At 53.6% G+C, this 12193-nt stretch overlaps 6 protein-coding genes across 6 annotated transcripts; 2 read left to right on the forward strand and 4 right to left on the reverse strand.

Annotated features, from left to right (window-relative positions):
• Nucleotides 1–693: 693 nt before the first annotated feature.
• On the reverse strand, nucleotides 694–1831 carry BDW74DRAFT_29941 (translocation channel protein TIM22). The gene is made up of 3 exons (XM_073732451.1): nucleotides 1549–1831; nucleotides 1401–1496; nucleotides 694–1331 (listed from the first exon to the last, which is right to left on the reverse strand). Exons 1-3 carry the CDS (start codon nucleotides 1663–1665, stop codon nucleotides 996–998), a joined length of 549 nt encoding a protein of 182 aa, XP_073583098.1. The 5' UTR covers nucleotides 1666–1831; the 3' UTR covers nucleotides 694–995.
• Nucleotides 1832–3067: 1236 nt separating this feature from the next.
• On the forward strand, nucleotides 3068–4633 carry BDW74DRAFT_29948 (aromatic alcohol reductase). The gene is made up of 2 exons (XM_073732452.1): nucleotides 3068–3380; nucleotides 3435–4633. The coding sequence occupies exons 1-2, from the start codon at nucleotides 3300–3302 to the stop codon at nucleotides 4380–4382; spliced, it is 1029 nt and encodes a 342-aa protein (XP_073583099.1). The 5' UTR covers nucleotides 3068–3299; the 3' UTR covers nucleotides 4383–4633.
• On the reverse strand, nucleotides 4630–6493 carry cwc27 (putative peptidyl-prolyl cis-trans isomerase; the record flags this gene model as incomplete). Its single annotated transcript, XM_073731082.1, has 1 exon — nucleotides 4630–6493. Exon 1 carries the CDS (start codon nucleotides 6271–6273, stop codon nucleotides 4630–4632), a length of 1644 nt encoding a protein of 547 aa, XP_073583100.1. The 5' UTR covers nucleotides 6274–6493.
• A 678-nt stretch (nucleotides 6494–7171) lies between these two features.
• BDW74DRAFT_154716 (putative glutamine-serine-proline rich protein) lies at nucleotides 7172–8243 on the forward strand. Its single transcript, XM_073724720.1, has one exon. It carries the CDS (start codon nucleotides 7229–7231, stop codon nucleotides 8216–8218), a length of 990 nt encoding a protein of 329 aa, XP_073583101.1. The 5' UTR covers nucleotides 7172–7228; the 3' UTR covers nucleotides 8219–8243.
• Nucleotides 8244–8414: 171 nt separating this feature from the next.
• On the reverse strand, nucleotides 8415–9970 carry BDW74DRAFT_154718 (uncharacterized protein). Its single transcript, XM_073724721.1, has one exon. It carries the CDS (start codon nucleotides 9866–9868, stop codon nucleotides 8450–8452), a length of 1419 nt encoding a protein of 472 aa, XP_073583102.1. The 5' UTR covers nucleotides 9869–9970; the 3' UTR covers nucleotides 8415–8449.
• A 188-nt stretch (nucleotides 9971–10158) lies between these two features.
• Nucleotides 10159–12070, reverse strand: BDW74DRAFT_154720 (replication factor C subunit 3). Its single transcript, XM_073724722.1, has 5 exons — nucleotides 11845–12070; nucleotides 11706–11793; nucleotides 11483–11657; nucleotides 11047–11430; nucleotides 10159–11000 (listed from the first exon to the last, which is right to left on the reverse strand). The coding sequence occupies exons 1-5, from the start codon at nucleotides 11982–11984 to the stop codon at nucleotides 10591–10593; spliced, it is 1197 nt and encodes a 398-aa protein (XP_073583103.1). The 5' UTR covers nucleotides 11985–12070; the 3' UTR covers nucleotides 10159–10590.
• Between the last annotated feature and the right edge of the window lie 123 nt (nucleotides 12071–12193).

Consider the following 12193-nt stretch of genomic DNA (forward strand, 5'->3'; position numbering starts at 1 on the left):
CGCAGGTTCATCCACAGCCAGAGTCATACTGGGGGCACGTTAACCCGTACGGGCCACGATCTTGCTACGATGAGGGGAAACGAGCGGCCGAGGCTCTGGCGTGGGCATTCCGGCAGGCACCGCGGAGCGTGGACGTGCGGATTGCGCGCATTTTTAATACGTACGGGCCTCGTCTTGCGGCGGGGGATGGGCGCGTCGTGTCCAATTTTGTGGCTGCGGCGTTGTCTGGCAAGCCTTTTGTTATTACCGGTGATGGATCGGCCACGCGCTCGTTCCAGTATGTAGATGATTGTATCCGTGGGCTGGTTGCCCTTATGGAGATCGATGCTGCTGTTGTCTCTGGACCTGTTAATATCGGCAATGATGCTGAGATATCCTTGACAGAGCTGGCGAATGTTGCACGCCGTGTGGTTGATGAGATCATGGGCTTACATGGACCGCCGGTCATAGAGTACCGACCATTGCCGATTGATGATCCCCCGAGAAGACGGCCGAATATCACGCTTGCAAAGAGCATGCTTGGATGGGCACCAGTCGTTTCGCTGGAGGGGGGGTTGCGGAAGACAGTGCAGTGGTGGTTACGTGAGAGCGCTGAGGCCCATAGCTAGAGAAAAGCAGTACAGTATATGCGGATAGTCCGTACTTACACCTAGGTTCTTACCCTAAAGAGACGCCCCTTAGCCCTAGGTCAAGTCACTGTAGCGAGATGCGATGTTCATTCCCGTAGTATGGCCAGTCGCATTGATCATTCCATACTGCAAAGTTCGTAAACAGATGCCGACAGCACACTTCCATCCACTTCGCAAATACTCAGACGAAAATGGCTCATTTTACCAGGTCTATAGACACACATGTAATACAAAAGAGCAGCGAGTCGCAACCCACAACACAAACCCAACGCCGTGCACAATGCATCCAATCTACCATAACGCCATTGCCCTTAACACAAAACACACTCACATACTCAAACACAACTCATCTCAACTCGCGAAGCACTAATCCGACTCCGGCATCCTCATATAAGCATCAATCGCCGCACTAAACGCCGCAAAACCCGCGCAGCCAAAAGCCGCAGCCTGGGGCCCCGCCTTGGCGCCCAAAATCCCACCGGTGATACATCCCGCCGACACACTGTTCGTGAGGTCGTTCTTCGCGCGGAGTCCCTCAATGCAGCACTCCGTTCCCGAGTACAGCGCACCAACGATGCCGAAGTTCTTGGCCGACGACCAGGAGCGCGAGCCCATGTCCTTGAATCCGTGCTTGAGCTGTTGGCGCCAGGGGAGGTTGTAGATGCTTTGGCTTTGCGGGGTGAGCGAGGAGTCGTAGGACATCTACACAAGAATTCACGTTAATTTTGGGAGAATAGAGAAGAAAACAGTGTAGGGAGAAGAGATACATACACCCGCCATGAACATTCCGAACATACCGCCCAGACCGAAACCCATCACACCGGAGATGACGGTCTTCATGGGGCATGACTCCATGCCTTTTTGCATCTGCGCGGGTTAGCACCGCCGCCATACCTCAGTTAAGAGAGGCAGAACAAACCATATTCACCATCGCTTGCTGCTCCGCCGTCATGCCTTGCGTGTCGTTGTTGCCTCCTAGGCCTCCGAAGCCGGCCATGCTTGCGGCGGTTGAGCCGCTCGTCCCGGGAAAGTTCATGTTGATAGGTTGTTTGTGAAGAGAGTCAATCGAAAAAGAAGACCGCTAGACGGGTATGTCTTGTTAAGCTCGAGAGAGCGACAGGATTCGAAGGCTGAGGCGAGAGAACGAAAGAGTGTTGGATTTGATGGCGATATCGCGACCCCGGAATTCATGCGGAGAGAAGAGAAATTATTTCCGGCGGGTGGCGGAGACCTATTGCGCAGCTGCTCACGTGCGCATGGATGGCCTTATACTGTGCTTACACACTTATGCAGAAAGCACAATTATCGCTAGCCCTAAGAACTGCCATCAATGAGTGCCAAAGCTCGAGAGGAAAGCACTTGCATATTGCAGGATTGAAGCCAAGCTTAGTCGGTGTACCGGCCCGTAGGGTGGTATAGCTTGGTTCCTGTCCAGAGGACATTCGGGCATGACTGCGTAGCTTAAGCTAATAAACTATGGTGGAATGGCCGGAGAGGGGTGAAGATTCTCTGTTACTTCCCGCTTCATGATGGAATCTTTATCACTTGGAACCTTACGTTGAGTACCTAAGAGAGGAATTGGCGGTGATGCCGGTGCCAGTGGCTACTCAAGGCTACCAGAATGGTCTTGGTTCTATGCCAGATGTGCCTACAACATGAGAAGGGCCATTCACACTTTCTATACTTCGACAAAGCTCTAGGTAAGAGAAGTCTAAGAAGTTACCAGCAATATGTGCGAGTTGTTTTTTAATGAAGATTGGCGAGAGATGATAGAGAAGCGTTGAGATAGGGCTGAAACCTTTTCCGTGCGTTGAGTGTAAAAGGATGCCCGAAGCTATACTGCGCTTCTCTGTAACAGAATCACCCTGCATGCAGAATCGCGAATATGTTGGATCGGAGCATATGACTTGACGCTTCGACTTGGCTATTTTAAGAGGACTTAGTATAAGGCTAACTATAGCCTATGGGAGCCCACATTGTTAGGTCCGGGAAGGATGATCCCTAGCACTTGGCAAGGAAGGACGAACAAAGAAAATCAACCTCGCTCTCTGGTCTGAAAACTTTGAGTTCTCTGCATTGCAAGATCTCGTATTCTGAGTCTCTTATTTGAGCCACGTTGAAGTGAAATTGGTGAAGGAAGGACAAACGAGTCAGTCGAGATATGTTCAATCAATACGTCGAACTATACAATACGGCGGCTAGAAATTAATCGACATACTTGTCATGGAATGTTCTTGAACCATTATCGAGTAGCACAATAGTGAGGCTGGTATACTCCGACTCCGACTCGGCGCATTGATATTACGACGGGGTTGCACCAGCGCCACCCTGTCCGACGCCCTGGGAGGACTTAGAGGACTTAGCTAATCTCCGCTTATCTCCTTGGCCTGTCCTTTGGATTTCTGCATCAACTCCGCATCCCCACCAGTCAGTGACAGCTGGAATGCGGCGGTTGCAGCCCGCCCAGCCGCCGGCGGGATTCATCCGATTCCGCCGTGCGCAAGGCTCCCACAGAGGAGATAGTCCATCCATCCCCGGAGATAGAGGGGTCGTTGCGTCCTTTGTGTCTCCCGTGCAGCAAGCTATAAAAGGCCTGTTGCGTCCTGCACCATGGACTCCAGCACACATCCATCGCAATTGACTCTCAAAGATATCATCTCTTGACTTTGAATGCTCACAATGGCCCCAAAGTACGCCAAGGACCAGCCTGCCGGCTTCACCAACCACATTGAGCGCGTCGCTGTCATCGGCGTATGTCCCTCCACTCCTCCCTCCTCCCTCAGCAGCTTGTACTAACGTTACCAGGCCGGCGGCTCCGTCGGCAAACGCATCACCACCGAGCTCCTGAAGACCGGCAAGCACACCGTGACAGCCATTAGCCGCAAAGACAGCAACACCCCGCTCCCAGATGGCGCAAAAGTCGTGCGCGTCGACTACGAAGACGAAGACAGCGTCGTCGCCGCACTGGAAGGCCACCAATTCCTCGTGATCTCGCTGGCCGTCAATGCACCGCAGGACCTCGAGAGCCGCATCATCAAGGCCGCCGGCCGCGCAGAGATCCCCTACATCATGCCCAACACCTACGGCGGCGATCTCACCAACGAGACCCTGATGAAGGAGATCGTCATTGGAGCGGGATACATGAAGGCTACATCGGCAATCGAAGCCACCGGCGCGCAATGGGTGGCTCTGGCGTGCGGGTTCTGGTACGAGCATAGTCTGACCTGTGGGGAGCCGTGGTTTGGTTTCGATTTCCCCAAGAAGCAGGTCACTTTCTACGACGAGGGCACGACCAAGATCAACGTTAGCACGTGGGAGCAGTGCGGTCGCGCTGTTGCGGCCCTCCTTTCTCTTCCCGAGCTCCCACAAGATAGCAGTGACTCCTCGCCCACGCTCAGCACCTGGGCCAACAAGCCGCTGTTCATCGATAGCTTCATCGTCAGCCAGCAGGACATGTTGGAGAGCTGGCTGCGGGTGTCGGGTGACAAGCGGAAGGACTGGACGATTGTCAACGAGCCCACCAAGGCGCGCTGGGCGCGCGGCATGAAGCTCCTGCAGAAGGGTGACTTCACGGGTATCGGGCTGCTGATGTATGCGCGGGCGTTCTATCCCAATGGTGATGGGCTCTATAGCGAGAAGCATGGGCTTGCGAATGAGGTGCTGGGGTTGCCCAAGGAGGATTTGGATGAGAGGACGGCGAATGCGAAGGCTATGATGGACCGGGGATACCACTACTTTGGAAACAGGAACTAGGGCCAGTTTGCTTTGTTGGGATTTGGACGCAAGTTCCTGGTTATGTTTGGCTTGGTAATGAAAATATTGTTTGGATGCTTATTTACCTCTCCCTTAGCTCAAGAGAGTCAGGTCATGTAAATGCACCTTTGAGCCTCTGTACTATCCGCTTTATGGACTCATATGCGCCGCAGAGCAGTTTATCTAGTTATAAACAATCAGAACTAGATCGCCTGACATTCCACATATGCACACAGTGTGCTCTAGATCACCTCTTCGACCACTCCAAATCCCCAACTCGTCCACGCTTCCTCTCCCTCTCGCGATCCCTCTCCAACCCCCTCCCCTTTCCGCGTTTCGTCCCAGCAATTTCCTTCTCCTTCTCACGTGGGTCAATAACCATCAGCGTATCAACGTCCTGATGCTCACGTTTCCAATTCAAATCTTTACCCAGCGTATCCTTCCCAAACTGCAGCTGATGGCCGAGCCAGCCGCTGTCATTGGCGTCGTCGTCAGCGGCGGTCCCAGCGCCTACAGCGTCATTATCCCATGATTTGCAGGACTGGCAGTTGGCGATGAAATGCAGGTCGCAGAGTTGGGATTCTTCGTCTTCGTCTTCGTTTTCCTTTTCTTCGGCTTTGGATGTGGAGGGGCGTTTGGTTGATGTGGTGGGCTGGGAGTCGGAGTTTTCGAGTTTGGATTTGAAGGCGTTGAACATCTTGAGCGCTTCGGCTTCGGCGCTGTTGCTGCTGCTGAAACCTGATATCCCATTTGTCGCGGAGCTGGCGTTCACGCTTCCTGGGGGAGGTCGTTTGCGGCCTCGGATTGCAGTCTGGGGGATCATGGCCTCGAGCGCAGACTTTGGTTTTGTTTCTGTAGCTGGGGCGTGGACAGTGCGGCGCATGGAAGCCTTGAGGTTCTCGATTTCGGCGTTCGTTCGTGATAGGAATGATTGTTTCGGTGGTGGCGAAGGGGAGCGAGCTGGTGACTCAGGGTCTGGTAATGGAAGCTGATTTGCATGGTCTGGTGTCTTGGGTCGGTCTTTCAGTGGGGGGGAGGGCTGGCGTTGTCGTTTTGGAGACGGAGACCTGGGCCGCTTGCGCGCTTGTGAAGATGAGTCTTTCGTTGACGGTTCCTTCTCTGGCAGCTTTGTATCTGTGACAAGCGTAGGATTGAACTTTGGCTTCGCAGGGCGGATAGGCATATCCTCCTCACCCTCTTCATCATCCCCACCAAAACTCAACAAGGCCTTCCCAGGCTTCGCCTTCTTCTTTTTCGCAGCGGGCTTGTCCTCCGTCTTCGGCCCCGTAGCGACAATCTGCCGCTTCTTCACCTTATCCGCAAACGGCCCCAGATCGCCCACTTCGCACGACGTAATCTTCACCGGGTATACAGGCCGTTCAGTGCCCTCAATGCGCTCCGCATCCGCAATCTTCAGCATATTGTACAAAGTATCTCCCTCAATGCGCCCGAAAAGCGTGCATTGCCCGTTCAACTCGCGCTCGGTGTTGGCCAGGGTGATAAAAAATTGACTCCCATATGTCCCATCCTCGCTCTTCGCCATTCCCACCAACCCGCGCCGGTTGTAACGCAATCGACTGTGTATTTCATCTCGGAGAAAGACCTTCTCGTTCGGATCGCGCCCGTCCGGATCGTACTCGAATTCGGGGTATTCATAGATCGATGTTCCGCCTGAGCCGGTGCCTGTTGGATCGCCTCCTTGGATGATAAAGTCTGGGACAATGCGGTGGAAGATCGTGCCGGCGTAATAGTTGTCCATGCAGTGTTGCAGGAAGTTGCGACATGTTAGCGGAGTTTGCTTTGCGAAGAGCGCGATGTGGATGGGTCCGAAGGTGGTGTTGAGCGTCGCGGACGCGGTCGGTGCCGGTTCCGTAGCATAGTGGGCGGACATCTTGGTGTTGGGACGTAAGACGCGTTGGGTTGGTGTTTGCCGACCTCGAGGGCGGAGGGAGGCTGGAGCAACGGAGCTCGAAGGACGCTCCTTGGTCACGGTAGGGTAGTGGTGACCCCTATGCTTGAATATAAGCTTAATTTAAATGGCGTAGTTTGACAGCGCGAATCGTTCGGCCTTTAACAGCCGGATTTCGTGGAATGGGCGAGCGATCGGCGGGAGAAAAGTGGTGAGTTGAAGCTTTTCGGCCAAGTCTCGGAGCCAATTCACGTCACGTCAGCCGAGGCCAAGCATTTTATAGATCGCCCGCAGCACAACAACACAATAACGAAGTCAACAATCCTGCATATCATACACTTGATCTGTCTATGGGATTATGACCAGATGATTCTGCCAATTTTCGATATAGTGGGGAAAATGACATGTCAGCCCTACCTTAAGAGGGGAATCTACCGCTTCCAACACGGGCGGCAGAGAGCGCAATGGCTACGAGCCTACGAAGTACTGCCATGGTTTCCCTTCCTTCTGAGGCATATTGCTAATATATCATCGTAGACTCCAGCTAGTCTCTGGCTGTTAAGAGTCCTGCACAAGAACTCTACGTCATGAAACTTCTGGTCCAAACAGAGGGTAATCACACAAGGCCGGCCTAGCATTGTTGAGTTACTAGCGAGTCAGGCCCTGGGCTACCTCACTGCACATTCAATCAGCACATTGATAAGTCGACTCAGCTGAAGGAACGCTGGAACCTAGATGGTGGCGGTGCAAAAGCCCTATCGCGCACAGCCACGGTTGGGATCCAGGCCACCTTCCTAATCGAGCTAGTACCTCAGCCTTGCTGGGATTAAGGTCCGCAAGGCTGCAGTATTTCTTGACCACAAGCCCCTCGACTTCGACACCCATCTCCAGCTACTCTAACAACTTACGACTGAAACGACACCATCAATAAACCGCCATGGCCTCCGAAGAATACTACAGGGACACCAAATACCCCAGTCAAGGCCAGGGTCATGGCTATGGGAGCCAGAGCCCCATGCCTCCAGCTGGATACCCCGCGTGCCCTGCTGCTTACTTCGCCGGGCCCCAAGACCCTAGAAATAACGCAGCGTATCCCCCGCAAAACGGCAGCGGCTATCAGTACCCACCTCAGGAGTACTATGGCGGATACCAGCAACCTCCGCCACCATATCACGACTACCCTCCATCGCAAACACCAGGACAAGCTCCGTACCAATACGCACACTCACCACAGCCCCAACAGCCCCAACAGCACCAGCCTACATACCCGCAAGACGCCCCTCAAAGCGGCCCAGGCCAACCTCAAGACCCCAATGAGCGCGGGTTCATGGGAGCCCTAGCCGGCGGCGCAGCAGGCGCATACGCAGGTCACCAAGTCAACCACGGTGTCCTAGGCACATTAGGCGGCGCGATAGTGGGGTCTCTCGGCCAGGACGCAATCAAGCAACATCACGAGAAGAAAGAGAAGAAGTCGAAGTCGAAATGGGGCTTCCATCGGCGTGACTCCTCAAGCTCGTCTTCCTCGTCTGATTCCGGCAAGCACCATGCGAAACCTCCAGTTCCTGTTCCGGCACCGGCCCTTGCTCGGGCTCCTGCACCAACGAACCATCGTGGGAACTTCTCGCATTCTTCTAGGGATATCTCTCTCCAGGGGAACTATGAGCTTGTTGCATCGTGCCATGCGGTCTCGGGACAGCTTAATCACTCTAAGTTGTCGTTGAATAGTGTGCTGACGAATGAGTTTGGGCACTTCAAGTGGAAGAGCGGAGGTAATTTTGGGGCTTCGGCCAGGCATGCCCGCTTGACGGAGGGCGGGCGCGTGCTGGAAGCGGAGCTGGCGGACGGAAGGGGTGGGTGGAGGAGGGATTGGATACGGCTGGATGAAAGGATCACCAACCAGGATGGCGTCTTGGTGTTCTTGGACTAGGGTTTGCGTTCTGTATATGGGCTACCTTAGGTACTCGGCGACAGACTGTTACGGGTATAATGTCTTCGGATGCTCGTACCGATCAAATCATACCTATCATGAATTTCTTGTTTTAGCGGCGTTATCATAAAACGTTTCGCAATACTAGCTGTATCAATATAAGGCGAACACTCATCACGTTTTCAGTCAATGCCGTCACATCGTAAGAATAGATCTGGGCAGTATACCACCCTAGTCCTTGTTCTCTTCCAAAACCGTACCTTCTGGGCCAACATTAGCCCTCCCCTTCTTGCTTAACCTGAACGGTCCCATCAGAAGGAATAGCGCTTCCAGGCCCAGAATCACAGCTAGTGTCACCATAGCACCAATGACGCCAGCCACAGCCTTGGACATTCCACCGCCATTGCCACCATCAGTGGAATTTGTAGAGGCATTGCCGGAGTCAGAAGAGCCACCAGACGAAGCACATTGTCCGTCTGTGTTCCCGCAGACATCGCACCACTGCTCCGTGGTCATAATAGCGATTTTCTCGGTCTGCTCAACAAAGGTCGACCAAGGGATTGTGGCACTAGATTGACCATAAAGAGGGAACTCCGTCGGGGCGGAAGAAGAGCTCGTCATGGTACCGTTGTGGAAGCTGAAGCGGACGCTGATCTCATTGGCGGAGGGGAAAGAGTCCGAGGTTGAGTTGGTGACGAGCTCCCAGACCATGGACGAAGCGTAGTCCGGAATACCGGTGAAGCTAACATCCGCTGCTGGGAGTTGTGCAAGGCCAAAGTACGAGAGGAAAGTGCCGTAGGAGCCAAACTCAACGTGGAGCTTCACCTTACCCTGAGAGGTAACGGTCTCGTTGAGACCCATGAGCATCTCGGCCGCAAGAGTGGACCCTGCGATGGCGCGAATGGTCTCGGAGTCGTTGTAGGCGAGGTTGTACTGCTCAATATTGGCGTAGAGGAAAGCTTGGTGGAGCTGGGATTCCGTGGGAGTGTTGGTCTTGTTGTGGATGGAGCCGACGTTGAGGTAGTCGTAGATGGAGTATGCGTTTCTGAAGGTCATGTCGGCGTCAGAGAAAGAGGTGTTGATGAGCGGAGCAAGGGACTTGTAGAAGTCCTTGGTTTCGTCAAGCAGCTTCTGGTACAGAGCGGACTCGTAGTAACTGTCGCTACTGGTTTTGGCCCTGTTACAGTCCGTCGTTCCTTGTAGCCAAGTGCTGTCTTCGCTGCTAGCGCCAGAATCGATCAGGGAAAGTGGGATGAGCTGGTATCCGTTCAGTGGCGATTCGAGGGTGGTGTCGTTAGCAAGTTCCATGCTAGCCACGGCCCCGACGGGGGGGTAGACGCCCTGCAGAAAACCGGTTGCGGAGTTCTGGAGCACAGCGTCGACCGGGGCCGAGGCAGTGAGCTGGTCCAGGTCGACAACCTGCTCCTCGATGCCATCAATGTAGTGCGAAGAGGTCAATTTGACGTAGCGGTCGTGATAAGCAGTGCCAGTCTGGTAGACCTGGTTATAGCCCAGGACAGTGAGCTCGGTGTGCTTGAGAATCTTCGCCGTGCGATCCCCGTGGCGCGCAAAGATGTAGGCACCAAGGACCTTTTCAGCGGAGACCTGAAGAGGGATGGCCGAGAGGGCGACGAGCGAAAGAGAACGCATGATGGCAGCAACAGATGAGCAATTGAGCAAGAAACAAGAAGGAAACCGGACAGGGTACGATGTCGGTGGGGAGCCAGAGGCCTTAAATAGTAGATGCGGGACACAATTCCGGTCGGTGCTTTCTCAGAGTCAGTGAGGCCTGGACAGCCGGGTCCGTCAGTCCTTCTCCTCGGATCTCTATCTGCTTGGAGCACTGTCCGCGGGAGATATCATGCAGTGCATGCACGCTAGAATACGGAAGAGAAAGACATGGATGAGAGAAAAAGTTAGCTAATGGGGTGCACTGAAGATACAGAACGGAGCTGCCATTGGACGGTGGAGCTGGGCCTCGAGTCCGCGGGATGGGGTTGGAGTTGGAGACTCCAGCCAAGACCCTGCTTCTGGCGTGGAGAACCAGACCCTTCGGCCATGTCCGCAAGCCTCTCCAGCCTCCGACCTCCGCCTCTGGGAAGCTCGACAGACCAAGCAAAAGCCTCAGAGGGAGGCGTAAAGTATAGCTACACATATCTTGTCAGGGCTTGAATGTGCTACTGCTTGGCAAGCATGTAGCCAAGAACAAGGCGTGCTCTGCACCAAGATCTGATAGTCCACGAAACCCCACTCTTATCTAAGGGCTTTAGCCGACGCTCGGCCTCCCACTTTTGACTGGTTTGACAGAGCCCTATGCAGCTGTACATGATACTAGATTCGAAAAGCGTGAATTCGTAAATGTACCAACAGCCTTACGCCGCACTCGCACCCTTGTCTCCCATTAATTCACATCCATTTCGGACGACTCCCACCAGGCCCCCAGTCTGAACGGTCTCTGATCCGCCAGCGGACAGACGCCATTCAATCTCTGCTAACCCTTCCAGCCAAGTGATTCGTGTCTGTGCTGGAACTTCGAGCCGTTGCAACTGCTCCCCAAGAGCGGCAAGGATATCCGCCAAAGCAAGACCCTTATTGATCTTTAATGTATTAAGGGTATTGAGGCACGATGTGACATCGCTGGTCGCGAGGAGTGTGGTCATAATCTGCTGAATATCAGCCGGATGAGGTGCCGCAATACAATCGTAGATCGTCTCGTTCGTGATTGTCTCCGGTTCGGGAAGCGCCTGATCTTTAGGGGCGTTCTTGATGGGGAGTGGTTTGCCTAAAATGATCAGTACAAGGCCTGCGCAATGAAATATGGTGCATACTGCTTGCATGGCAGGCTTGAAGTACGTTCAGAGCACGACGCATATCACCGCGGCTCAATGTGACCAAGCTAGCAACAGCCTCCTGTTGAATACGGACGTCTTCCTTTTCAATAACCTGGTCGACCAGAACCCTGATATCTTGCTCTTTGAGAGGACTGAAGCGGAATCGAGTACATCGGGAAAGAAGGGCAGGAGAAAGCTTGTGAGTATAGTTGGCAATAATGCAGAACCGAGTGTTGGCGGTGTATTTTTCCATAATTCGGCGAAGGGCCATCTGAGCCGTGGACGTCATGGCATCGGCCTCATCCAGAATGATCAACTTGAAAGATGCGAGCGAGGATTTGCCGGTAGCGGACGGTGCCATTGAGAATATTTGTTTTGTGCCTGGGACAAACCTCGTAAGTCGGCATGCTCACTACCACACCGGTATACGTACTCGCAAATGTCTTGATTTGTTCACGAACAACGTCAATTCCTCTATCGTCACTCGCGTTGAGTTCCAGCACCATCTGACGCATGTTCTTGCTGCCATATATCCTTCGGGCCAAGGCGAGGATTGTGGAGGTTTTACCCGTACCTGGGGGGCCGTAAAGAAGAAGATGCGGTAGTTGCTGGATAGATCAGTTACTGAAATGGCAGCCACTGGGGAAAAGACGTACATTCGCTTCAACGAATCGGTTGATCGTAGCTAAAATGTCCTTGTGACCGGAAACATCGTCAAGGGAGTTCGGACGGTACTTTTCTACCCTGGAGCCAGTCAATTAATTGTTTTGTGGCATTGAACAATTGTAGCCTTACCAAGGTAGGTTATCTTGAGCCTCGACTGGCAGGTCCGCTGCGACTCTCTTGTGCTTTGCGCTGGTGTTGTCGGAGCTCAACTGAATAGCATTCTTCGACGCTGGAGCATCGACGTCCATATTGTCCTCGTAATCAGACATTATGTTCACGGTCAAGATATAACGCCCGGTAAACTCGAGAATCGAGGTGCAAACACGATATACTAAGCAGGAATAGTTAATTGGAGCTTCTGTTGGTTCCCGGCGCGTCAAGATGCCGCAGCGCGTAAAGAGGTTCGGCGCCGGAAAATCTGCGGAGCTACCTACGTGCCAAGCCCTGAGGCCTCGCTGTTGCTGCGGCGGTGATGACA

The sequence above is a fragment of the Aspergillus multicolor genome (genome assembly GCF_047715735.1).
Source record: "Aspergillus multicolor strain CBS 133.54 unplaced genomic scaffold BDW74scaffold_15, whole genome shotgun sequence".
Taxonomy (NCBI): domain Eukaryota; kingdom Fungi; phylum Ascomycota; class Eurotiomycetes; order Eurotiales; family Aspergillaceae; genus Aspergillus; species Aspergillus multicolor.

What these genes read in the sequence shown, in the direction of transcription:
- BDW74DRAFT_29941 (XM_073732451.1), bottom strand. Translation starts at nt 1,665, where the DNA reads ATGAACTTTCCCGGGACGAGCGGCTCAACCGCCGCAAGCATGGCCGGC. An exon ending in AGCAAGCGATGGTGAATATG is followed by an intron (nt 1,497 to 1,548) that starts GTTTGTTCTGCC and finishes TAACCCGCGCAG; the next exon opens with ATGCAAAAAGGCATGGAGTC. An exon ending in TCGGAATGTTCATGGCGGGT is followed by an intron (nt 1,332 to 1,400) that starts GTATGTATCTCT and finishes ATTCTTGTGTAG; the next exon opens with ATGTCCTACGACTCCTCGCT.
- BDW74DRAFT_29948 (XM_073732452.1), top strand. Translation starts at nt 3,300, where the DNA reads ATGCTCACAATGGCCCCAAAGTACGCCAAGGACCAGCCTGCCGGCTTC. An exon ending in AGCGCGTCGCTGTCATCGGC is followed by an intron (nt 3,381 to 3,434) that starts GTATGTCCCTCC and finishes TAACGTTACCAG; the next exon opens with GCCGGCGGCTCCGTCGGCAA.
- BDW74DRAFT_154716 (XM_073724720.1), top strand. Translation starts at nt 7,229, where the DNA reads ATGGCCTCCGAAGAATACTACAGGGACACCAAATACCCCAGTCAAGGC.
- BDW74DRAFT_154718 (XM_073724721.1), bottom strand. Translation starts at nt 9,868, where the DNA reads ATGCGTTCTCTTTCGCTCGTCGCCCTCTCGGCCATCCCTCTTCAGGTC.
- BDW74DRAFT_154720 (XM_073724722.1), bottom strand. Translation starts at nt 11,984, where the DNA reads ATGTCTGATTACGAGGACAATATGGACGTCGATGCTCCAGCGTCGAAG. An exon ending in GCTCAAGATAACCTACCTTG is followed by an intron (nt 11,794 to 11,844) that starts GTAAGGCTACAA and finishes GACTGGCTCCAG; the next exon opens with GGTAGAAAAGTACCGTCCGA. An exon ending in ACAAATCAAGACATTTGCGA is followed by an intron (nt 11,431 to 11,482) that starts GTACGTATACCG and finishes GGTTTGTCCCAG; the next exon opens with GCACAAAACAAATATTCTCA.